Genomic DNA, 23,640 nt, shown 5'->3' with positions numbered 1-23,640 from the left:
GCCAGAAATCTCCCCCGACGCCTCGTAAACTGAAACTAAGGCTATTTTTAACTCGTGGCACTTAAAAAGTGAAAATAAGCGGCCGGGCGCCGGGGGGGGAGGGGGCAGCGCCGAGGGCCAGGCGCACCCCCAGCCCCCCCGCCCGCTGCAGGGCGGTTGCGAGCACAAAGACCCGCTAAATAAGCCGGCACCGACCGCGTTCAAGCGGCTCTGCCCGGCATTCAGCTTCCAAACCCCAGGAAACACCTCAAAGCCCGGGGAACAATCAGGCCATTATCCCGGCACTTAGGGGTTTTGTTAGCGATCTTCGCCGGCTCAGGGCCGGGAAATCCCGAGCCCGTTCAGCGCCCGCGGGCATCAGCCACGGCTGCCAGGCTATTGGGAGCCGCCACCGCCCGCCGCCCAACTTCCCGGCTGGGGCTCCCGTGCAACAGTTCCTCCGGGAAGGAAGCGGGGCGGCGGGAGCGGAGCCCCGCCGTGCCCGGGACCCCCCGCGAGCGCGGAGGGCTGGGGGGGGAGGGGGGAGGGGGTCGGCTGACACCCGCGCGTGGGGAGAGGGGCTCGCGCGGGCGAGGCGGCCGGCGGAAGGGGCGGCCGGCCCCCTCCGCACCGTGTGAGGTGAGCTAACGGTGGCTCCACGGCGCCCGCCCCCACCGCGGCCCCCGCCCTTACCCAGGTAGTGCCTCCGCAGCAGGCCGGGCTCCTCCAGCCCCAGGCTCCGCTTCCGCACGTCCCACAGCAGGTGGGGGCAGTGGCCGCGGGACATGGCCCTGCGCGGAGGGGCAGCGGGGGAGAGAGGGAAGGGTGTCGGGGGCTCCGCCGGCACCGGCCGCCCCGCGCGATCACCATGGAAACCCGGGCCGGTCCGCCCGCGCGGCGATCACGCCCGCCTCACGCCGCGGCACCGACGGGGAGCGAGCGGCGGCGGAGGGGGCGGGGCGCGGAGCGGCCGCCGGCCCCGCCCCCAGGCATGGCGCCCCGCCCCCGCTGCGCTCCGCCCCCGCCGCACGGGAGGGGGTGCCGCGCTCCGCGGCCTCGGCAGTCTCGCGAGAGCAGGTAACACCGCCTCGGGCGGCCCCGCCCCGGGGGAATGACGTTAGCGCGTTTGGCTTTGCCCCCGCCCAAACCGGCTGTCGGGGTGAGCGATGAAGCCACTAAGCGGCCATCTTGTGTTTGGGCACGTGGGGTTTCCCTGCGTCAGCCATCTTGAAACGGGAAAGTGAAGCGGCGCCGGCGGCCATTTTTGAGCCGGGCGCTCGCGCCCTTCCCGTAGGCGGCCGGGATGCCTCCTCCGGGCGCGCTGGCGCCAGCTCTCCCCACGAGGCGTGGGCAGGCCGCCCTAGCCAATCGCGCTGCGCGAACCTCTCCGCCCCGCCCCTCCCCTCGCAGAAGCCGCCAATCAGCGCGCAGGCAGCGGGCTCCTCCCCCCGGCGCGGGGCTGACAGGCAGGCGAAGCGCGCGGGGGGCGGTGGAAGGACGGCGGGTCGCTGAGGGACGGAGCCGCCGGCACATCGCTCGCCCGCTGTCGCCTGGCCCCCGCGCTCCCCTCGCCGCCCCGACATGGCGGCCGCCGTCGCGGGGCTCCGCGCCTCCTACCACCGCCTGCTCGACCGCATCGAGCTCAAGCTGCCGCCGCGGTTCCGGCCCTTTTACAACCACCCGGCAGGTAACGGGGCGTTCTCAGCCGGCCGGCCCGACGGCTGCCGGGCTGCGCCGCCTCGGGGCTGAGGGGTCACCTTGCCCCTCGGCCGGGCCCGCCGGCGGCAGGGGAGGCGCAGGGTCGCTGTCATCCCGACACGGGGAGAGCTGCCGGAGGGTGAGCTGCTGCTCGTTGAAGGAGAGCCCCTTTTGTTTGAGAAGCAGAAGGAAACCAAAAAGGCAGACGCGGCCCTACCCGTGCCCCCCGCAGGGCAGGGGTGGGCCGGGGTGCCCCCAGCGCCGGGCTCCGCCGTTTGCCGCGGCCCGGCCGGGCCCCCTGGCCCCGCCGCAGGGGTGCGGTGCTTTGCCAAGGGGCCTGAAGGCTCCCAGCAGTCGCCGCTTCTAAGTGCAGGTGCTGGAATATTAACGGGGAGCGCTGCAAGGATCTCTGATCTCCAAGTGTACTCTGGTGGAAGGCAAGCTGCTGTTTATTTTCTTTCTGCCGAATATGGCGCTCCTGCTGGAAGGCACCCTGTGCCCTTGAAGAATCCACTTTCCTAATGGAAGGGCTCCTGAGGGGAAGGGTGGGCTGGATTTTCCCTGAAATGAGCTACTGAGCTACCTTTACCTGACCTAAAGCTTACCTTTACTTCAGCAAACATGTTTTTTCGTGTTATTAGGGGGAAACCTCTTGTAAAGTGATCTGTTTCAGTGCCATTTAGGTGATGTTTGTCATGTAAACAAATTGCATAGGCTAGTTAAAAAGAGTGCCCGATAAAATCCTAAAGTTCCATTGGCTGCTTTCCCCACTGTTTTGCTTCAGCATGATGTGCATCCTTGACTCTTCACCTACCTGGCATATGCACTGTGAAAATGGACTTTAGTTTTCGGTCAGTTGCTCCATCCTCCTATAACAGCCCTTCCTTGAAATGAAAATTGTTGCGTGAAAGAAATCACAGTTAAAGAGTAAAAACTGCAGTTACCAAAATGTCCGACTTGTACTGAATTCACTAGGCCAATATATGTATATATAACATTAATGTATTTTTTTTTGTATAAAAAGTCAACATATCCAGCACTTACTTTGTAAAGGTGCCAAGCCTCTGAGTGCCACATTCATCCTGTGTGAAATGTGGCAGCTTCCAATTGCTTTTAACGAGTACAAGGCATGGTGAGCACTGGGAACATCTATGTTCATTCTTCATCAGAACTGTAGTACTAATTGGAAAAAGCTTTGGAGGCTTGCTTGCAGTGCTTTTTGCTTCATGGAACTGCCTGTGGGTTACTTCTGTTCACCACCGTAATGTTGAAATTAATTTTAAAATAGACAACTTTTTTTAGGGATGCAGTGTGTGTGTGTGCATGTATGCATACATCTGCCGTAATCCATACTGATGGTGTAAGTAAGAAAAGCCATAGAGCAAGCAGGTATCAAAACTGAACCTCTGCCACTTCTGTTTAAGCCTTGCATATCTTGAAGGTGGATCTGTGAGAAAGTTACGCAATAGCTGTCACTGACTGCAAAACAAGTAGGTTAAAAATGAAAGGCTCACGTTTTATCTCTGGTGATATCTAAGTTGCTAGTCTAATTTAGGAATGTAAGTGTCGCTGTCATGAAATTGTAAATCACTTGTGAGAAATTAAGAACAATGCTTACTTCTTTTCTGGCACAAAGAAAGCTTCCAGTAAAATAATTGATGCTTGGTCTGAAAAGCTGTTTCTTTGGCTGGCATTGCAAAGAGTGAGGCAGCTGGAGGACATCGAAGGGCCTGGGGCACAGCACACCAACTCCCCAGGCTACCACAGAGCAGGGAACATCGCTTTTGGCAGCCACAGGGAAGCGTAGGCTGAGCTTGTGCTCTCTGTCCTATGGCCTCCTTGGTTCGCTTTGCCTGATTAAGCTGAACTCTCCAGGACAAAGACTTCTTAAGTTTCATAGAAGTCATAAATTCTATAAACTGGTCACACACATGATACCCAAATTAGTCTCTGGTATGCCCCTGCTCTGATGTGCCGCTGTCAAATTCACCCTTGAAAAATTCCAGGTGTCGGGATATGGGAAGAGCTCTCCCTGGCTGGGTGCTTACTGGAGTGCCTTCAGGAGAGATGTTCTGCTTAAGGCATTTGACAGTCTTCCCTTGAAACAAGCTTGGCTTGGTACCTTACTTGTCTACAATTACTTCTTATTCTTGGAGTCAGCAGTTTTAAATTATCGATTTATCTATTATTAATAGAAATTGATGTCAGTCGTCTTGAAAATTTTACTAGCTGTTTAGGGAATGTCAGTTTAATAATATATACTTCCCCTACATTCTCTAGTGCTCCAAATCTGATTTTGTGTTTTAGAAGAAAATAGTTAAAGCTATATTAAAGCTACTTCCATGGGACCTCTGATTTATAAAGAGCTGTATTTGCAGCCTGATACTGACATACTAAGTAGCTGCTTAAGAGAACAGCAACTGAGGTTTATATCTTTAAAGGATGAATATTGAGTTGTATTTATTCAACAATATTGGACAGTTTTAGTGGCTGCACAACCTCAGGCATCCTAAAAAAACTCAGTCCTGTGGTAGGTAGAAATGTTCAATTATCCAAGCAAAAAGGCACGTGCTGGTAGTTAACTGTGGTTTGAAACTTGATCGCTGTCACAAGCCGTGTGTGTCTAAAGAGGGCTTTATGCAAAGCTGCCAAGCCAGTTTTCATTGCTTTCTGTGCTGCAGTTGCCCTGCCCCTTTTATAGGGCTTAGTTGGCTTTAATGTGATGGAGCAACTGATATTTGTTAACAGTTAAGTCTCATCCCCCAAATTATGAGTTGCTTCACAGGTGTTTGCTGTGGACATCTGATGGTTAATTTTTCCCAAGTCATAGTTTTCAACTTGAGGGGGCTTAAAACAGGGAGTATAAATAGTTATTGCAAGGCCCTTTTAAGGCCGAGTCAGTAAAAAGCAAGTAACCAAAGCCCTAGTGTTTATCATTTGTATTTTACAACTTTACTTATAATATGTAACATATTACAGTGAAAACTTGGCTTCATCTTGCATGTTATCAGAATGCTGAACAGTGGCCTAGCAAGACCTAAAACTTGATGTGTTTTGAAGAAATCGGAACCAGTGTCCTGACTGTCACCCAGTGCGGTGGGTTTGATACTTTGGATCATGGTCTCTCTTGTAAGGCTTCAAGCCGTAGTCCTAGATTAATGATTTCTGGCATGGCTGGCAATCTGCATGCTGTAGATGTGGCATTACAACACTTTGGTTTAACCAACCAGTTGCCATTTTGGCACCGCTGTAAGATGTGTTGTATTTGTAAGAGAGATGTTTCCCGGCTCCCATTCCGTTGACTTTTCTCCCTTCCTTCTGTAGATACTTTGTCCTCTTCCCCTGCAATCCTTTCTTGCCAGTTGGTAGATTATTGGGGTGTAGGGTTGATTGGGTGGGAAGCATTGTTTCTGCTAGAAAGACATGGATATTCAGGGGTGCAAGTTGGAGGTGAATGAGGACACTCTCCCTGTGACATTTACTGCTACTGTGTTTGTGATTTGTACTTTCATTTTAACAATCTAAAGCTGCTGTGCAGCACGACTTCTGTCACACGAAGAGGTGGGCTGTGATTTGGGAAGGGAAGAAGGGACTGACGTGTTACAGTACCAGTAATAAAATATTTTGGGGTTTTAGTTTGCAAGATTCAGTTCACAAAGATTTCAAATGCTAATGCTGTTAGTTCAGCTGTAGAGTGGCGTGTAATGATTACATAAAAACTGTCTTAACTATTCCTTATCCTAACTCTTTTCATTATAAATGCATTTTTGTCTGCTGTAGTGTCCTCATTTGCTTAAAAATAGAAATACAAAATCCTACTCATCTGTTGCAGAACTGGGTGGACTCATTACACAACTGAAGGTTGATGCACTGGGTTGATGAGCTATGACTATTAGGTGATAGAGCTTGTACAGTGGTAGAAACTGTGCTAACATACACAATTCATTATTAAAAAAAAAAACCAACAAACAAACAAAACCCCAAACAACCAAAACTTACTGTGGGTATTAAAACAGACACTTCTCTGAATATTTTAACTTATTTTCTTTTTTCCCCCTCCTCCCTCAGGTCCCAAAACAGTGTTTTTCTGGGCACCTGTTATGAAATGGGTAAGTACAAGATGCCAGCTGGTGTCTGGATGTCACTCAGAGGGCAATCTGCAGCAGCCATTGAGCAAGCAATAGTTTCCTAACAGATATCTGAGCCTAAAGAAAGACTTAATACGGAGGCTGTAATTTTTAATACATGGGGAGGAACAAAATTAGCCTCAATGACATATAACACAACATGCAGGGGATACAGTGGGGGGAGAAATGCTTTGTGGAAAAACTGTACTCCTCGCTGAAAGTTTCACAAAGCTTTCTCTTGTGAAGTGCTAACTGTTGCTCAAGGTAGGCATGAGCTGGCATAATTTAAAACTCATAAAGCATGTATTTCTTCTGTGACTGAGGAATTTGGTTTAGCCTTTATAGTTTGAAGGCAGTGTATCGGAGTATAAGGTAATCCTGAGAAAACAAAAGAAAAAAGGCAACTGCCATTTTGGCTGTCAGTAACTCTCTGCTTCCTGTGCAGCTCTGCTTCCCACGTGGTTATGCTCCTTGGTTCTTGCGCACAGGTAAAGTTATATGCCCCGTCCTGCTTCACTGTACTCCTCCTAGGTGTTGTATTGGTACAAGTAAAATAAATGACCTCTAAAATCAGAAAGCGTGTTTGATAACATGCAAGGATATAACTTGTTCTTCCTATTGCCAGCTGGTTCATAAGTTTGCCATTGTGAACCCCAGCGTTTTACAGGCCACAGGCAGCGCGTTGTGCTCCAAGCTGTAGCTTGGTTTCTTTGTCAGCCCAAACTGGAGCTGCAGTAACCATGGTTAACTGCCCCTTCTCAGAGGTGCTCCCAGGCAACGTGTTCTTGAGCCTGGGCATGCAGGCAACTCTTCTGAGCAGGATGCTGTCAGAAGCTGCTGTATCAAAAGAGCTTATATATGGGTAGTTTTTCTTTTGTGAACATGCAGGAAGGCTTCTCTAAGCTCACAGTGATGTTCTTCACTGAGAATTTAAACAGACTTTCCCGCTACATGGCAAAGACGCATTTAATGCAGTTACCCCAAGTGTGCTGAAAGTCTCTACCACCACAACCATATCAATCCTGTAAGTGAGGCAGCACGTAGAAGCATCTACCCTAGAAAATCAGTTTCTTGATTTGAGCCAAAGGAGTCCTTAGTGGCAGTCAGTGAAGTAAAAGCATTAGGACTCATTTGGGTGGGGGGGTGTGTGTGGTTTTTTGGTGAACTCTTGTAAAACGAACATGAAATTGTATTTCCAGTAGAGGTCAATAACACAACAAAACAAATCAAGCAGCATGTTTGCTAGTAATGTTGTCAAGTAGATCAGCCAAGCTGTTCCTCACTTCACCTGGAAGTTCTCTGCATTTCCTGAAATTATACTGAAAAGGAAGCACTTCTGCCGCCTCAGATGAAGCTGAATGAAGAGTATATATGGTTCACACCTACATCTTTACTAGCAGTACCTTAGCCTGAGCTTTAGGAAGAAGGGCCTACATTTAGATAAGCTTCTATTTGTTGCCTGAAAGCCAAGGGGGGCGGGGGGAGGGCAGGCATGTGGGTTCAGCTGCTTTCTTAACCTTAAGGTTAAATTAACCTTGGTCTTAAATGAATATAAAATCGCCACTGCCTGGGATTGAGGAGTTTGAAGAGTATCTTAAGGAAGCCAATTCCTAAGCCTCATAGGTTGAAGGCAGGGTAAAGCATGACAGCTGCTCTAAAGAGCCACTCTACATACTATTAACTACGCCAGTTGAACCCCCCCCAAACATGTTCTTATTCCTACCAGAAGGGACTAGAAGTGGATGATGTCTCAGAGAGTCTTAATTACTCTGCTCATATAATACATCCCATCTTCTGCATAATGCATATAGAATAAGCACTGAGCCTTTTAAAGCGTTTGATCTGTTACAGGTTGTTCTGGTACTCACTGAATTTCTCTTTACAGGGTTTGGTATGTGCTGGAATGGCTGATATGACCAGACCGGCAGAAAAGCTCAGCACAGCACAGTCTGCAGTACTAATGGCCACAGGTAAAGCCAAAGTTACTCCATGCTTTTACACAACACCCTCTCTAAAACTGTATACGCTACTTTCCGAATCCTCCATCAGTACTGAGCCGTTTCTATTCTCACTGTCGCTGTTGGATGATAATTCTAGGATAGACCTATACTTCCTATTGAATCTGTAAGAGCTCTGTGATTATGTAACAGTTTTCTACACGTATCTTAATTCGGAATTGTCCAGAGCAAGTTGTTCTGAGTTAGGATATGAGTTTTCATCCCTTAAGTTACAACGATGCCACTCATTCCACCAAGTGACCTCTTTTGCTTCAGGTCAAGTAATTCTGAAATCAGTCCAGGATATAGCAACTGTTTTAGAACAGACTTGAAGGGATTAAACAATGGTAGGGTAATTACGCTAACATAACTGGAAAGAATTTCCATGTGTTACAAGAACTTGGAAGCGGTGGTACGCTGACTGCTGCGCTGCTGCTTGCCGTGAATTTTCACACTGGCAGAAACAATATTCCGTATTCAAGGTGTTCTGCCAGGTCTTTTCAGGGGCAGGACCTGTGGCAGCTAAAGCTGAAAATCAAAATTACAACTGGCACCTTCTTCAGACTTTATTTTGTATCTGCCACAGTGCTGTGCATTTTGCATGGTCCGTAAACCTTTCTTGCTGGTGGATTCTGTAATCTCTAAGCTGGCGCAGCAAGCTGGAAATACTATGGCAAAACGCCACTACCCTACAACTGTGCTGGAGAATTAAGGTCTAGACTGCTGTAGGGTACAGAGGATCTTTGATATTAAGACTTTGAATGAAGATAACTGTCTTGGAAAAATGCAATACGTATCCACAGCTGTCCGCTGGCACTTGATGTGCTTTTAACTGAGAAATAGCTACTTATAAGAAAAGCAGTTGTCTAATGTGAAGTTGTAAAACTTGTTTACTTAAGCTGGCCCACAATTCTGTCTCCAAACTTAGGGGAATGTCTGAATATTTCACTTTAAAGATTTAACATCTTTAAACTTTCCCTTTCATTCAATTCAACAGGCCTTATTTGGTCAAGGTACTCTCTAGTTATTATTCCTAAAAACTGGAGTCTGTTTGCTGTGAACTTTTTTGTTGGCTGTGCTGGTGGCTCTCAACTCTTCCGAATATGGAGGTATGTATTAAGAAGGGCTACTCTACATACTGTGGCTTAGCATTCACACCACCTTGGGGTTTTTTTAATATTATTTTGAATTGATAAATTCTACCAGCCTCAAATGTCAGTGCAACAGGCAAGAAAAACTGAATAATTAATTAAACATTTCAGAACTTTTTTGCTACATTGTTAGTTTTCCAGTTGAATGGGAGTGAAGCTTTAAGTATTTGCAGTATACCCAGAGCACGTTTTAAGGAGTGCTTTACTTGAAAAGTGTAAGGTAAAAAGGTAAAAGGCATTCTTCAAAGGCTGTAGGTCTGACCGACAGACAGCCTAGCCTTTCTCCTCCTCATAAGCTTTGCACTTCTGTCAGCTTTTAGCATAGAATCGTGTCAGGTCCAGCTGGATCAGAGGGTTCTTAAGCAGAGCAGCATTTTTCTTTCTTTTTTTAATTATTATTTCTTGAGGGAAAACTTGGGAGTTCTCTGGCTTCATTACTGGCCAGGAATGAGGCAAACTTCACAACTAATTTGAAACTATTTATAGGGACTAAACTATCCTGTCCTGAGTTTCCACCCTGAAATCCGTTGTAATTTTTAACATCTGAACAGATCGTTCGTTAGTTGCACTGTTGTTGCAACTGGTGTTCTATTCTTAGTCTGTGCTTTTTTTTTTCTTCCCCCTATAGGTATAACCAGGAGCTAAAAGCAAAACAACAAGAGCAGCTGCAGCAAAGAGATGCTTAACCCAACAGGTCAAATCCAACAACGCACAAACCCTTCCCCGTGGGACCTTGCTTCACTAATTTTAATTTTTTTCTCTGAGAAAATGAAAGAGGAAATCTAAAGGTCTAGAGAACAAGTGTTTTCTAAGTGCAAATAACAAAGTATCACCATACATCTAAATGTAAAAGCAACCTTTTAAATCGAAGTAAAATTGTGTGTCTTACATCATCTCTTTAAAAGAAACTGATTGTGGGTTGTGCCCAGGAGGAGTTGCTGGGCCCCACCTTACCTGACGCCGGTGACAGTGCTGGGAGCGCCTCAGACTGAAGTCATCTTCTTTCCTGTCATCCGTCAGGCCTGGGTGGGGTTTTACCACACTTCCAGTAACCAACAATGGTAGCATTTGCATTTCATTCCCTGATGCTCTTCCCTGGCAGTGTAAGGATATTCTTTTCAGCTTCGGCTTTGTAGGTCTTCATTTGTTTCCTGGCCACCCCAGTCTTTAACAAGAGGAGGGCAAACCAGCATGTGCCTCTGGTGTTCTAGCCTCTGTCATCCTTTACGACTAAAGGCAGAAGACGGGAACATTTAAGGACCTGCTTCTTGGGAGCGTGAAAAATAAATAGCCAAAATGTCTGTTACTCACTTTCCACCCCTTCTGTAGGGACATACAGATTTCCTGTGCAGGTGGGCACCCAGGAAACATGTACGTGTCAGTCTCCTGCAAAGCTTTGGAGGCAGTGGTCTGCTCCTCTCTGTGGCACGTTTGTGAATAAACACTGGAGCTTTCCCTGAAAGTCAGCATCCCTCCCTACTCACTTTCCTGTAAAGAGGAAAAATGTGCCACTGTGAAAGAACATCTGAGCAAAGGCTTTATATTGCAGTGCAAAAGCTCATCTGTTACTGAGAAGTACGAGGCAATTATGCTCAGAGCAAGGCATCATTGAGCTTCCCTGGCAGGCTCTCTGAGACACACCAAAGCCTGGAGTTAGTTGGTACTAGAGCTGTAGAATTTATGTTTAGGAGAAAAAGATAACTGAGACACAGTAGCTTCTTCAGGATTCAGCTTTCAGGAAAATGGAAGCCCTTGAAATGATGGAGTTTTTTCAAAGTCCCGTTACTAAGGTTTCTCTCCACCCCACTTTCCCCCGGTCCCATTTGGGTTACCACTCCAGCAGAGCAAGCGTGGAGAGGAAAGGAAACTGTTCTATAGTTACAAGGGCTACAGCACCTTCTTGTGGAAGTGATGTCCTCTCCCTTCTCACCCTAGATATATATATCTAGTGCAAAGGATTTGTGCAGAATACTTTAAGGAACACATTTTCCATTTAAGACATGCACCTGATTGTCAGCTCCCTCTGTTCAGAGGCTCTCCTGCCATGAAGCTGTTTCTCTCCTATATGTATTCTGCTACAGTTTCGCTCTTGTTTCTTAGTTCTCTGAGCTGAAGTGGTACTACAGGGCATCAATTCGAACAGGGAACTCTCCATCTGTGGCGTTCACCGAGCTGACAGACTGCAGTGACTGAAGAATACTGCCAGAGAGAGAGCAGTGGTGCATTTCAGTCCCCCTCCCTTCCCAGTCCCTCCTCAGATAAGACGCATCCAGCAAACCAGTGTGAGGGGGTGGGGGAGTGTATTAAAATATTCACAAGATTACAATAGAAAACATGAAAGTCCATTCAAGAAAAAATATCCAAGATAACTGTTTCCAGATGAGTCTGTAAAAGCAAAAGCAGTAACAGTTGGTACACTGGCTCTTCACGTAGTCAGGCCATGCAATGCATATCTAGCTCCCTCACACAGATTATACACCTGTCTTACAAGTGTTTGCTCTCTTGTGTACCTCCGAGACTGAGGTTTACAAAAGAGCAGTACCCAGTCCATGGTTCCGACTACATTTACCACATAAAACCAGCTGGCGTCGCAGGGAGGCAGAAAAGATTGCACAGCACACATCGATCTCCGAAGGCATTGAACTTACATTTTAAGAGTGCAAAAATAGCGTTAACTGAAAGGGCTTATTAGCTGTAGGGCAGTGAAGAGAAGGGAAAGAGAAGCCTTAAGAGGAGTATAATTGCTGAGCATAGTTAATATGATTTTGTAGTCTCCCGTATAAAAACTACCTAAATACTAGTGCTGCAGGGGTGCGGCCACAGCCCAGAAGCCTTACCCACCTTCTCAGCTTCGATGGTTTTAAAGAGAAAATATTCCCATCACCTATTATACAATAAGAACATTTTGTATTTGAGGTCCTAGGTAGACACATTAATAATGTAAATTTCCAAGACAAGATTTCAATACAGAGTGAAGGTGTTTTGGTTATAAATCAAACAGCCCACGCTTGACCTCAATGAATTTACTCTAAGGCAATGCAGCTTCCAAGTCACATATAGACATTTACTGCAGTTACAAGACAGATGGTTACCTAAACAGTTCTCACAGGTTAAAAAAATTAAAAACCTAATTCCAGCTCTTCTAGTCACAAAATATCACTAAAGCTTTGAGAGAAAACAAAACCCTACAGGTCTCTGGTTATAAATGAGAAATCATTCAATTAGTTACAGGGACGTATGTGCCACCCTGTAATAGCTCTTACTGCCATTTCACGAACATGCCAACCACCTCCCTCTCTGAACAACTGCTGAAGTCAAAAGGGGCAACTGAGATTTGATGTACTGAGTACAGCTACCAATTTACTCAGATCGATACTTTATAATTATTTGTAATCCTCTTCTCAAAATTCATTTCTGTTAATCAAAACGAAGGAAGAGTATATGCACTGTTAGTAAAAAGCCAAAACTTCTCGACTTGGCAGTTCTGTTAACAGGGAAGGTGACCGATGCCCTGGCCCTAGGGGTGCCAGCTGGCTTAGCTGCCACAGCCCAGGCTGGCCATCCGGCATTCCCACAAAACATGGCTTTTACTCATAAAATACCTTTTTCCCATCCCCCTCAGCTCAGAAATGGCTTTCAGACTGATCCCAGTTTTGTTTGCATGGTGAATAAAAGAGAATCCACTTCAAGCCTTTCAACATCACACACACCTTCCCCAGCTCTGCCATCCGAGAGCGATGGCCCGTGTACAGTTTTGGTCATTTGCTACTGCCTGGAGAGGCTGCCTGCTCCTCAGCTCTGCTGCAGTAAGCCTGCCACGCAGCACTTCTTCTCAAAATAGGTGGCCCTCAAAAAGTACTACGACAGGACAACACACTTAGTGCTCCTCAAAGGCCAAGCTGCTCCTTTCCACCTGCAAAGAACAGCGTCGGAGAATGAAGAGAACAGCCGTAGAGCAGTTAACCTGGTCACCATAACGTCAGGATATGATGACCTTGTCTGGCTTTAATCTCCACCTGCCACCCATCAAGGAAGCAGAAGTCCTGTCTCCTGAGACTTTACTAAGTAAGCCAACATCGCACCAGTCCCTTTCATCAGCACATGTTATCGCCTGGTGAAACCAGCCAAGATAACCTGAGGGACAGAAAGTTCACAAATGTTGCCTCACATTGCCTCAAGTTCTTTTGACTTCAACCAGAGTAAAGTTATTCAACAGCTACATTGTTCACATGTCCATGAAAAAAAAAAAAAAAAAAAATCAATAGCTTTTGCACTGGGGAGGGATTCAGACTGATTTCTGTTATTCCTGCGGGGATGTTTGTTTCTTTCTAAAAAGATATTCAGCATTTTAAAAAAACACTTCCAAGTTCATTCTGCCTTCACAAAGAGGATCCAAGCAGCCCTGCAAGGAGCCTCCTCGGTACAGGCAATCCGAACATACCTGCAGCTAAACAAAAGCAAAGAAAGATGTTTCCTCAGGTTAGTTAGCACCAGCCAGATCAGGATGTCTCCTGAAGTTAGCACCAGTTCACTAGATCAGCACGTTTCCTAAAGCCAGTGGGTTCCTTGAAGTTAGCACCAGATCAGCAGATCAGCATGTTTCCTAAAGTCAGCAGGTTCCTTGAAGTTAGCACCGAATCAGCAGGTTTCTTAGTTTCTTAGCACCAGATCAGGATTGTGCTCAGATTCTCCAGTATATTCCAGTAGGAAAAGAAACAAACATTAGTAGCAGACTTCAGAGCCTAGGACAGCCCTATCTTCCCATAGCAGCAAGTTTTTGATCGCTCTGTTCATCACATTTCTCCTTCTTTCTCTAAAACATCTGGGGAGAAAGACAGTGACGCACAGGGATGAACACGGGCAGATCAAAACTGAGTTTCTCCATCAACCACCTCAAAAGTGTTTGTTTCTTACTAAGTGTAAAACAAATGTTGGGCAGTAGCAGCCTGGCAGATAAGGGAAGCAGCAGCAGCACCATTCATCCTGACCTCAGCGAGGCTTCCAACAAAGGCAGGTGGTGTCAGGAAACCAGTGAGGTCCGACCCTGACGGAAGAACATGGTGTTGGCACACCCAGCTTTCGTGGGGGGGCCGGGGGGGAACCCACTGTACACAAAATAGTTATTAAAGTTGCACTGTCTTAATTAAAGGATTATCCTATGTGGTTCTGAAAGGGTCTGCCATGGGCCTAAAACTACTTTTCATTTACTTGATGTTACAGTTGAATGTCGACTTAAGTTTACAACTATCGAGCTAAGCGTGTTCCAAGCTCACTGAGGGACAGGCAGAGAATTCCAACCAAGTTTTCAACTGACAAATTGAAACTGAGGTCTTAAAAAGCCCTAACAGAATTTCAGCAGAGGCAAATGTGCAGACAATACGAAACCGGCAGGAGATGCTGGCACACCAGATGGTTGTGCTGCCACTCCAAAGGACCTGTACAGGCCGGAGAATTGGGCTAAGACGAATTTTGTGAAATTCAAGAAGTGTAAAGGCCCATGCCTGGGGAGGAACAACCCCATGTACGTGCTGGGGGCCGCCCAGCAGGAAAGCAGCTTTGTGGAAAAGGCGCTGTGGGCGTCCTGGTGGACACCAGGTTGAACGTGAGCCAGCAGCGTACACCTGCAGCAAAGAAGGCAAATGGTATCCTGGGCTGCATTAGGCAAAGGACAGCAAGCCAAGGGAGGCCAGCCTTCCCCTTTATTCAGCACTGGTGAGGCCGCACCTGCAGTACTGTGTCCAGTCTGGGCTCTCCAGTACAGGAAAGCTATGGAGCTACTGGAGCAAGCCCAGTGCAGGGTCACGAAGATGATGAACTGCAACATCTTTCGTGTGAGCAAAGGCTGAGAGAGCTGGGACTGTTCGGCCTGAAGAAAAGCAGGCTTGGGAGGGACCATATCAATGGGTGTAAATACTCAACGGGAGGGAACAAAGAGCACTACTCTTGTCAGTAGTGCTCACTGGTGGGGCAAGAGGCAATGGAGGACAGAAATTTAAAAAAACTAAATTCCATCTGAACACAAGGAAGCACCTTTTTTTACTGTTTGATTGCTCTAAGTGATCAAACAGGGGAACAGGTTGCCCAGAGACGTTGTAGAGTTTCCGTCCGTGGAGGTACTCAAAACCCAGCTGGGCACAGCTGCCGGGCAGCCTGCTCTGGCTGACCCCGCTTGAGGAGGGGGGGTTGGACTAGATGATCTCCAGAGGTCCCATCCAACCTCAACCATTCTGTGACCGATTCTGTGAAACAGACTGAACTAGGAAATGGGTAAGAACCAGGAAGAAGGGGTTATGGTAGAACAAGCTGAAAATTACTTGCTGCTACAAAAAAACAACACCCCATTAGGATGTACAAAAAAGAAATCCTTCTACTATATGCTACTCTGAGAAGACCTCGGCTGGAATGCCACTTCTAGGTTTGAGCATCACATTTCAGGATACAAATGGGTCAGCTAAAGAAAGATCCTCTCGGCAGAAGACAACGATGGGAGATCCTTAACTATCTATGAAGAGTTTAATCTAGAAACAATAAGCTGGGAAATTATATTCAAGTAGGAGACTTGCAGAGAGGAAGGAAATAAACTGTCCTCCACATCCTCTGTGCAAATATAGGTTACACAAAAAATCCACACATCAAAAAAAAACAACAAAGAGTGTAGCCGCAGATTTCCTCCAGAGGTCATTCAGCCTCCACTACAGGCTTTTAAGAACAGATAAAGCATCTCTAAAGGAAGTGACAGTGGTATAATGGAGCCAGGGGAGAGAGGTGAGGGAATACCACAGCTTCCAGATCTCTGAGAGCCCTTTTTCATGCTTATATGAAATGACAGAGCTTCAATGAAGAAACATTTCACTGAAAGGTTCAAGAGAGTCTGAGGCAAACACCTACAGCTATAGCTTCCTATCCCTTTAACTCACTAGCTCTTAAGTTTTTCACAGGTAAACTACCATTTCACAAAATTCATTAGCCCCAAACTATCCCTGCACCTTTAAAGGGCTGAGCTTGAACAAACAGGCTCAATATAGAAGTAAACTGTTCTGTGACGTGTGTTACACGGGTCAGGTAGGCCTAAACATTTCCTTCACTTACACTGCTAAGACAAACATTTCGGACAGCTAGGAGTCACAATCTGGCTTACAAGACCAAGTGAGCGTGTCTAGTTTATATGAGAAAGCAGCTTGTACTGAGAATCCAACCGAGGAAAGATGAATACCCTGTATACATAAAGAACCCTGTGAATATAAAGAAGGTGTCTTCTTTATGCTCACCTCAACAAAAGAAATCAGGCCCTATGAGCGGAAAAAGAAAAAAAAAAAAAGAATCTCCAGGTCAATCTAGAATCTTCAGGCATCTTCCAGTTTCTCCATCAATAATCAAGATAAAAATATTTTAAAATTGTGATGCGAGTTTTCACTTTCTCTCTCGTCACACAAGATACAAAAAAGAATATTGGCAATTTATAAGCAAAATTCTTACCGCATTTCAACATGCAACATTGGTCTCACTTCTGGACGATTAAATAGACTATTTACACACAATACATATATATCTTTCCCTCTGTATGCACATGCATTGGTCCTAGCCTAGGCATCAAAGGCCACATGTGAGTTCTCTGGGTCAAATCTTGTTCAAGCAATTCCAGTCTGAACGTGTGTTTTCCTTTGGATAGCTTAGGTTCTCATCTCAGTTCTTCCGAATATCAGCATAGACCACAGACTCTGACTTGTTAATCTTGTCGCTGTGCTGTCCTCCGGAGTGATCTAACTGCGCGTAAATGACTGGGCCCTGGGAACAGAATAAAAAAAAAGCACAATCAGTATTTTTCAGAAGAGGTCATCTCGCCCCTTGCTTCCGCCGGGGCTGCAGCAAGACCAAAGCTAAAGCAAGACCACAGAGCTTTTATGACTGCTAAAGGGCACTTGGAAGCAGGTGGAATGAACCCCTCACCCACACATGAGCTCTACTCTGCCACCTTTCTCCTGTCAGGACCATGCCAAGCAGCACCACTGCCTCCCTTCAACACTGGTACGGCTGATCGCTGCTCACAAAAAGCAAAATCTGGGCTCCTCTGTTCTGAACGGCAGCAATTCTTACACGCTCTGCAGCGAAGATACACGGCTTAGGCAGGTGCATGCCAGACTGAATATTTTTCAAGAACTGTGCTACAGATTTATCTTATTAATATGGGAAGTAAACTTCCCATACTGCCACTCAGGCCCTGTAGACCCCACCACAGCTGCACCACACGGATAACGAGGGAGAGAACAAACCTGCCGCCACCTCACGACACCAGTCACCGCCCCAGCAAGCGACCGGATCGATACTGACACAGCAGCGAGCCAGACAACACTGAAATGGTGCGGTAATGCAGAATTCTTACCTGACTTGGAAGCCACCCCAGGCAGCCAGCACCTCCACAGACACACTGGGCAAGCACGGCCACACGCTTTCGTCCTGTGTGCTGGGGTGCAGTGTGGAGGACGTTACAGCACCATCTTTCAGCAGAGCACGCAAACATGCCAGCACCTTCCCAAAACACCACGTCCTCCAACACGCAGCCCCCAGGAAAGCAAACTGCAGCCATTCGAGATGGGCTGAGGACAGGACCGTAGCCTATAAGGAGCAGGTACCCAACAAGACAGGTGGGACCTTTATGGAAAGGTCTGAGCTGCAGCTCCCGTTCTGCATGCCCCAGCCGACATAAGTGCAGAGCAGAAGGCTGTGACCACCCACCAGGTGACCTCAGCAGAGAGGACGCACCCCCATTTATATCCCATATACATCCCCCAGGCAGGAGGGAAAGGAACTGTCCTGTCTGCAGGTGGAGGGGGGAAATTACAAGCAGAGATCTTTTCCTTTGGTTGCAGCTTTATTTAGCGATCTTTGCTTCAAAACCATTTCATCCATTTAACTCTGTCTCTGCCACTCTCATGTCCCAGGGAGAAGTAGCCTTCACAGGCATTTCTCCTACCCCCTTCTCCCCAGTACCTTTTTGGTATCCTGCCAAATTAGAAAACATCTCTATGGAACTGACCCAGAAATCCTTCCATCTACCTTCCAAAGCAATTAGGGGCCAGAGATGAAAAGAGACATTCCATACGGAAAATTAAGTCCTTGAAGGACCATAGGTACAGTTCTGCACAGTTGTTTTCCCCCCCAACACAATGGCAAAGCCTGCACCTGATAAATACCTTGTTCTCTTCCAGAAGTAGTTTAAATCCATTTTTTTTTCCCTTCCGGGTCAAGTATTTGCCAAGTGATAAAAAGCAGAGGGAGATGGACAGAAAGATGAAAACTTGCAAGCAGATATAAAACGCTAAATATAAATATATTACATAAATACACAAATACAATTATATTATATAAATACAAATAACAGACTGAGAAAATGCTCAAAAGAGACACTGATGTCTTAGAAAATTCTGGATTTCAAGTCTCATTAGAGCCACCTTTTTTTTTTTTCCTACTTCTTCTTCTTTTTCCACTGTTGCCACTCATGTTGTTCTGGTCTCCAATACTGTATCAGGATTACATTACTAATTACAATTAGAGTGAGTGTCTATATAAACTTCAAGGCAAAGTGACCCTAAGGTTTATTTATAAGCAATTTTGGAAGTCTCACCTACCTGAGGCCATAGGTCAAGGGAATGATAAATTCAGCTCGAGAGCACTTCCTATCAGTTTAATAATAAAAAAAATTAATCTACAGCTGCATGAAGTACTTACTATGACATCTCAAGTTTTGTTGAAGTGAAATTTCCTACCACAGGAGTTCACTCAGGATCAGTTATCACTATTCTAATCTATTGCCAAGTTAAATACAGTCATTCTACTGCAACCAGCATGTTAGGTGGTGGTGGAGAGACTGACTGGTGTGATCGCCTGATCCGAACCAAGCTATCATTGTCCCAGTGTGTCCACCATCACCTAAATAACTGGCAGATTAGCTAACACAGAGAAAAGGAGGACCAAGGATTTATTACAATGCGCCATCTATTTCATTTGCTGCCAGCTGAATTTCTAGCTGATTCTAATCAGCATCAGGGCCATTTTTTTCCCTGCACTTGGTATCTCCAGTGACCTGAATCTTTGTAAAGACCCTTCTCTGACAAATAAAAGCTTCAAAAAACCAATTCCGAGCTTTCCCCTAATCCCACATAAGCTCATCCTGACTCTTCAGAACCAGGAGACAGACCAGCACTGCCGTATAAAACCCAGCATCACCTAAGCCTTGTGTGCTTTCCATTAAGAACTGAAAGGAAAAGAAGAGTAGCACGTGTACCAACACCTTGCTAAGGGTTTATCAGCAGAGTCACAAACTGCAAGTTACAGCAAAGAAAAAGGAATTACAAAGTTAGACCATCATGGTCTAACAGTGTTCTACAGTATTTTCAGATTTTTTTAGATTCTGAAAGATATTGCAACTATCACAGAGTCCAGGTCCAGGAAATTTATCTGAAATTTAAATCAAGATTCCTGGCACCGTGAACTGCTCTTCCTTAGGGGTCCAGTTCAAAGCCTGGAACAGAGCTTGAACATAGCCTGTTCTGGTACGTCGTAAACCAGAATGAGCAAAGCCAGAGGTCTGCACATAAGTTAACTCGACTTTAGTGCTCCCCGCTTCTACGCCGACACAGCTACCTGCTTAGAATCTCTGTACCATGCTGCTCTGTACATCAGAAATGCACTGCTACAGAGGTCACACTGTAAGATCAGTGGTCCTTCAGCCTGCCCAGAAATGAATACTCAGCACACAGACAAACGACAGCCACCTTGGAGTTAGCGAATCTGGGGACAACACACACCTGCCCTCCGGTTTGCCTGCTGCAACCAGATTACTAGCTAAACAAGGACATCCATGTGGGAAACACACACAATTCTGGCCTTCACTGGAAATGCTTTTCTCACTCATCCAAATAAGTCATGGTAGAATAAGGGTCCCGACAGAACGATGGCATGGAGAAGAAACACCACACTGACATTTGACAGGACAGAACATACCTGCTGAGAGGGAAGACACAGCGAGAACAAGTGGAGTTGAATCCACCAGCTGAACATTCAGAGAATCAGAGATGCACACTTCCAGCACTCCGAGGCACTCCAGAAAGCCAGGTCCACGCTTGATAAACTCTCACCCAAACCACAAAGGAAGAGCAGGCAGGCTCAGGTGCACTTTCAGCTGGGAAGTGGTTGCCCAAACACCTGCCCGCTGACCCTCAAACTGATGCATAAGTAACAAAATGAATAAGCTTAATTTAATACATTTAATTTAAATGCCACTCATTGTGAGTAAACGCCTCTATCTCTGTTTTTAACTGACAGAGGCAGGGGCTGTGTGTTTGTATTCACAGTTCTTCTCCACCAGTGAAGCACAAAGCGTTTAGTCGCTTCCTACATATCCTACTAAGAGGCTACAAGGAACTGCACAGGCTTCACGGTCTGACCGCAGCACTGACTGTGAACCACCGGTCTAAAACTGCCCGGCAAAGCCAGACCAGCGTGCCTGAACCTGCCAGCAGCCAGCAACAGCTTCTGGCACCTGCTAGGAATCTGAGTATCACCTACACAACAGCTCAAAAGCTTGAATACTGCAACTGATTTCTTGGTTACCAGGAAACACCGACCAGCTTTTGCTTACATGCGATGCCTCATTTCAAATATGTTAATTTGCATGTTGATCTCACCCTTTTTTTAAAAAAGAAAAACACAACAATGTCTAGAAGTTAAAAACAGAAATGCGATCTATTGAAATTTAGTTTCCTCGCCAATTTAAACAATCTGATCTACCCTGATTTTACTGTAGATCTTTTTAAAGAAAAGAAAGTATGTTTACTTGCTGGTCTGTAAAGACGGGGCAAATGCTCAACAGAAGGTAGGGGAACCGCTTGCTACTGCGAACGTTTGCCAAGAAAGGAAAATCCAGAGAAAGCTCTCTTTGCCTAACAAAAGAGATTGAAAACCTAAAAAACGCAACTAAAACTTGAACAAAACTCAAGCCACTTGCCATGTTTTTCCTTTGTGGTCAGGAGTATTCACACTTTGGGTTTTCCTTTAGGAACTTAGCTGCAGGAAGACCCCGGACGACTCTGACAAGGAGTAAGCAGGCTGGAGTGACTACAGAAGGGCAAAAGCACGCTGATTCTGAGTTATCTTTACAAAGTTTAGATCTACTCTAACATGTTCCTTCTAGTACACTAAGACCCAGAACACTGGCGACACAGAGGGGTGAAGACACAGCAAATTTTCACACCAAAACGTTACAGAGAAGATAAAAAGTATTTTTGCTTTCAAGATGTAGGTGCAGAACAGCAAAACCCTCCCTCTATGCAGCTTGTTGACTCCAACAGCTACTGCAACATACATCCCACACTTAAGTTTTTCCCTTTTTTTCTTTTATTCCCCCCCTCCTTTTTTTTTTTTGGGGGGGGGGGGGGGGAGAGGCAGGAATCACCTGTCTCGTTCACCCATTCTAGAAGCCCCTCGCACGAATTAGAAAAGACAAGCTTTATCTAAGCCTTAAAGGCAGCCTTCTGCTACTAGACCCACTCCAGTCAAAACCTGAACTATTTTTAAATCTTACAGCAGGAGTAAATGGCCTTTATGTTCAGAGAACAACCGTTCTCTGAAGTCAGTAGGTAGCTTTGTGGGCCTATGTGCTAAAATTCTGGAAATATTGCACCTGCCAAGAACAAGATGCATTTCCAAACCAGTCTGGAAGCCCATCAGAGTAGGGACTTGGACTTTATCCAGCTCGCTGTTAGCACTGTATTTTTTTTCCTGTAGCGTTAAAACATTAACACACATCTCCATTATTTGTCAGGAAAAATTAAGAAACCAGGTATTAACTCTATTTTAGAAACCCATCAGTTCACACACTACTCTGCAGCCGCTCGCTAAAAGGTGGCTAATTAAGAAAGAGTCCACTTCGGACTTAAACTCACTCAGGATCCTTAGCTCCAAGGAAAATTGCCGGGAATAAACAAATCAAGAGGTAAGAAACAGCTTGCAAAAATAAGGAAATCCTGTGCACTGTTAACAGGTAACCATGTATTGGGTAGAACTGCCTGACTCATGCTCTCTCCCCTCTGACTCATTTCCCATGGGATGCTAAGTCTGGACAAGAGCCACCCTTCTCCTTCCAAGTCAGCAGAACTTTGCCAACAGCAGCAAGCACAAGACAAAGTGGGGCAATTTGAAGCCCGCAGCCAGAAGCTGGGTGGCTCAGCAGAGGAGAGCTCTCAGCAGCACGAGCCATCTCGAAGGTGATCATCACTGTCAGCGTCTGCATCGCGCTGGCGCCTTTCCGCGTGGTGGAAGCACACCACACAGAGGATGACCCTTCGCAGTGATGAGAGACTAAGTAGAATTCCTTCCCGTCACCATCCTAGAACACATCAGGCAGCTTTATGGGGGGGAATACGCATCTAGTAGATAATGTCTCTACATTAAACAGCTACCCACTGTCCACTGCTCATCCTTGCCAGGCTCGCGCTTCGCTACCACTTGTGTGTGTTAACGCACAAGATCACAACCATCTTTTTTTATACATTAGTACAACAAGGGCATAAGAACTTGCATCTCACCACCACCAAGATGCTATTCTTTCAATTGCACTAAGTCTTCTGCGGCAGAGCTCACCAGCCCCAGCTTACTGGCCACCCCTTGTTGGAAGAGCACACTTTTACCCCCCCGCCCTCATCACCTCAACAGACAGAACCTAATTCACGTGTCCCACCCTGCCTTTATCTTTTCCATACCATATCCCCAACACTCTGGGAGGATCCTGCTTCGGGAAGCAGCAGGAAGCAGTTTACCTGGTGTGATCTGGCGGGCACGCTGTTTACCAGACCCTCTGTGTCGGAGGGCGACTTCTGCGGAGCCTGCTTAACCGGTGACATCAAGCTCTCAGATGTACTGCAGCTGACGAGGTGGCAGAGCAGAGTTTGCACGACAATGTTCAAGAGGCACAAAGGAAAAAAAAAAAAAGAACAAAAACAAAAAAAAAAAAAACGAGTGATGGCAAGATGAATGTGGCAGATTATGCCAAAGTAAAAATGAACACAATGGATTCTGAAATAAAACACATACCCAGAGTCTCACTGGTAAGCAACATGAAGGAACAACTATTAACATAGGACAGCAGCTCCTCCAAAATCCCTGTCCCTAGATATTCCCATTCAACCCAACCTGTCTAAAGCCACGTGTGGTTCCTTCACTGAAGCTTCAGACTCGGTTAACAGGGGTGAACAGCAGCAATTATCTTCTAACTACAAGGTACACAGTCCCAGCCGTGGAGGCAACAGTTAAAGCAAACACTTGGAAGAGCCACCAGCTCTCCATACCAGGAAGGCACTTCCTACCAAACTCCACATTAGTTCCCTTGCTTTTGTTTGGGCTACGATCCCAAAATAATTCTGCCCACCCACAAGAGACACGAGTCTCTGGAGCAATTACTTTGAGTCACACATGACGTTCCAGCTACGTGCCCTGATATAGCTACTTGAATATCTAATCAGGCAAATCTTGGTTTTCAAACAAGAAAACTGTCTTGTGGTGAGAACCAACACCCCTAAAAGAAGGTTGCCAATTTTTACTCTCTGTTTGCTTCTTTCCATCTGCTTAAAGCAGGACTGAAAAGAAAACAAGCCTGTGACAGACACGGAAATGAACACCACAGAACCAAGTATA

The 23,640-nt window shown here is 46.3% G+C and overlaps 3 protein-coding genes across 18 annotated transcripts in view; 1 reads left to right on the top strand and 2 right to left on the bottom strand.

Annotated features, from left to right (window-relative positions):
• Window positions 1–955, bottom strand: part of DCAF6 (DDB1 and CUL4 associated factor 6) — a 90,593-nt gene extending 89,638 nt beyond the window's left edge. The window contains exon 1 of one of the 4 annotated variants that reach the window (XM_055701669.1): window positions 673–955. In XM_055701669.1, the coding sequence (XP_055557644.1) occupies window positions 673–766 (94 nt within the window). In that variant the 5' untranslated portion in view covers window positions 767–955. The remainder of the gene's footprint in view (window positions 1–672) is intronic. The other 3 variants (XM_055701665.1, XM_055701666.1, XM_055701667.1) reach the window with 3 other exon arrangements.
• A 498-nt stretch (window positions 956–1,453) lies between these two features.
• Window positions 1,454–9,840, top strand: MPC2 (mitochondrial pyruvate carrier 2). 2 transcript variants are annotated; one of them, XM_055701386.1, is made up of 5 exons: window positions 1,454–1,666; window positions 5,746–5,786; window positions 7,690–7,774; window positions 8,799–8,910; window positions 9,581–9,840. In XM_055701386.1, exons 1-5 carry the CDS (start codon window positions 1,561–1,563, stop codon window positions 9,636–9,638), a joined length of 402 nt encoding a protein of 133 aa, XP_055557361.1. In that variant the 5' UTR covers window positions 1,454–1,560; the 3' UTR covers window positions 9,639–9,840. The 2 variants fall into 2 exon arrangements, with proteins under 2 accessions (XP_055557361.1, XP_005445523.3); XM_005445466.4 differs by lacking the exon at window positions 1,454–1,666 and adding an exon at window positions 4,392–4,773.
• A 1,395-nt stretch (window positions 9,841–11,235) lies between these two features.
• The window catches only part of MPZL1 (myelin protein zero like 1), a 41,945-nt gene continuing 29,540 nt past the window's right edge, over window positions 11,236–23,640 (bottom strand). For 2 of the 12 annotated variants that reach the window (XM_055701381.1, XM_005445496.4), the window contains 2 exons: window positions 22,767–22,872; window positions 11,236–16,737 (listed from right to left, as the gene is read on the bottom strand). In XM_055701381.1, the coding sequence (XP_055557356.1) occupies window positions 16,636–16,737; window positions 22,767–22,872 (208 nt within the window). In that variant the 3' untranslated portion in view covers window positions 11,236–16,635. Of the gene's footprint in view, window positions 22,873–23,640 lie in introns of all 12 variants that reach the window. The other 10 variants (XM_055701382.1, XM_055701385.1, XR_008730787.1 and 7 more) reach the window with 8 other exon arrangements.

Source organism: Falco cherrug, chromosome 2, assembly GCF_023634085.1.
Source record: "Falco cherrug isolate bFalChe1 chromosome 2, bFalChe1.pri, whole genome shotgun sequence".
Lineage (NCBI taxonomy): Eukaryota > Metazoa > Chordata > Aves > Falconiformes > Falconidae > Falco > Falco cherrug.
The sequence above is the reverse complement of the archived record's forward strand: the minus strand, read 5'-3'. Positions and strand labels throughout refer to the sequence as shown.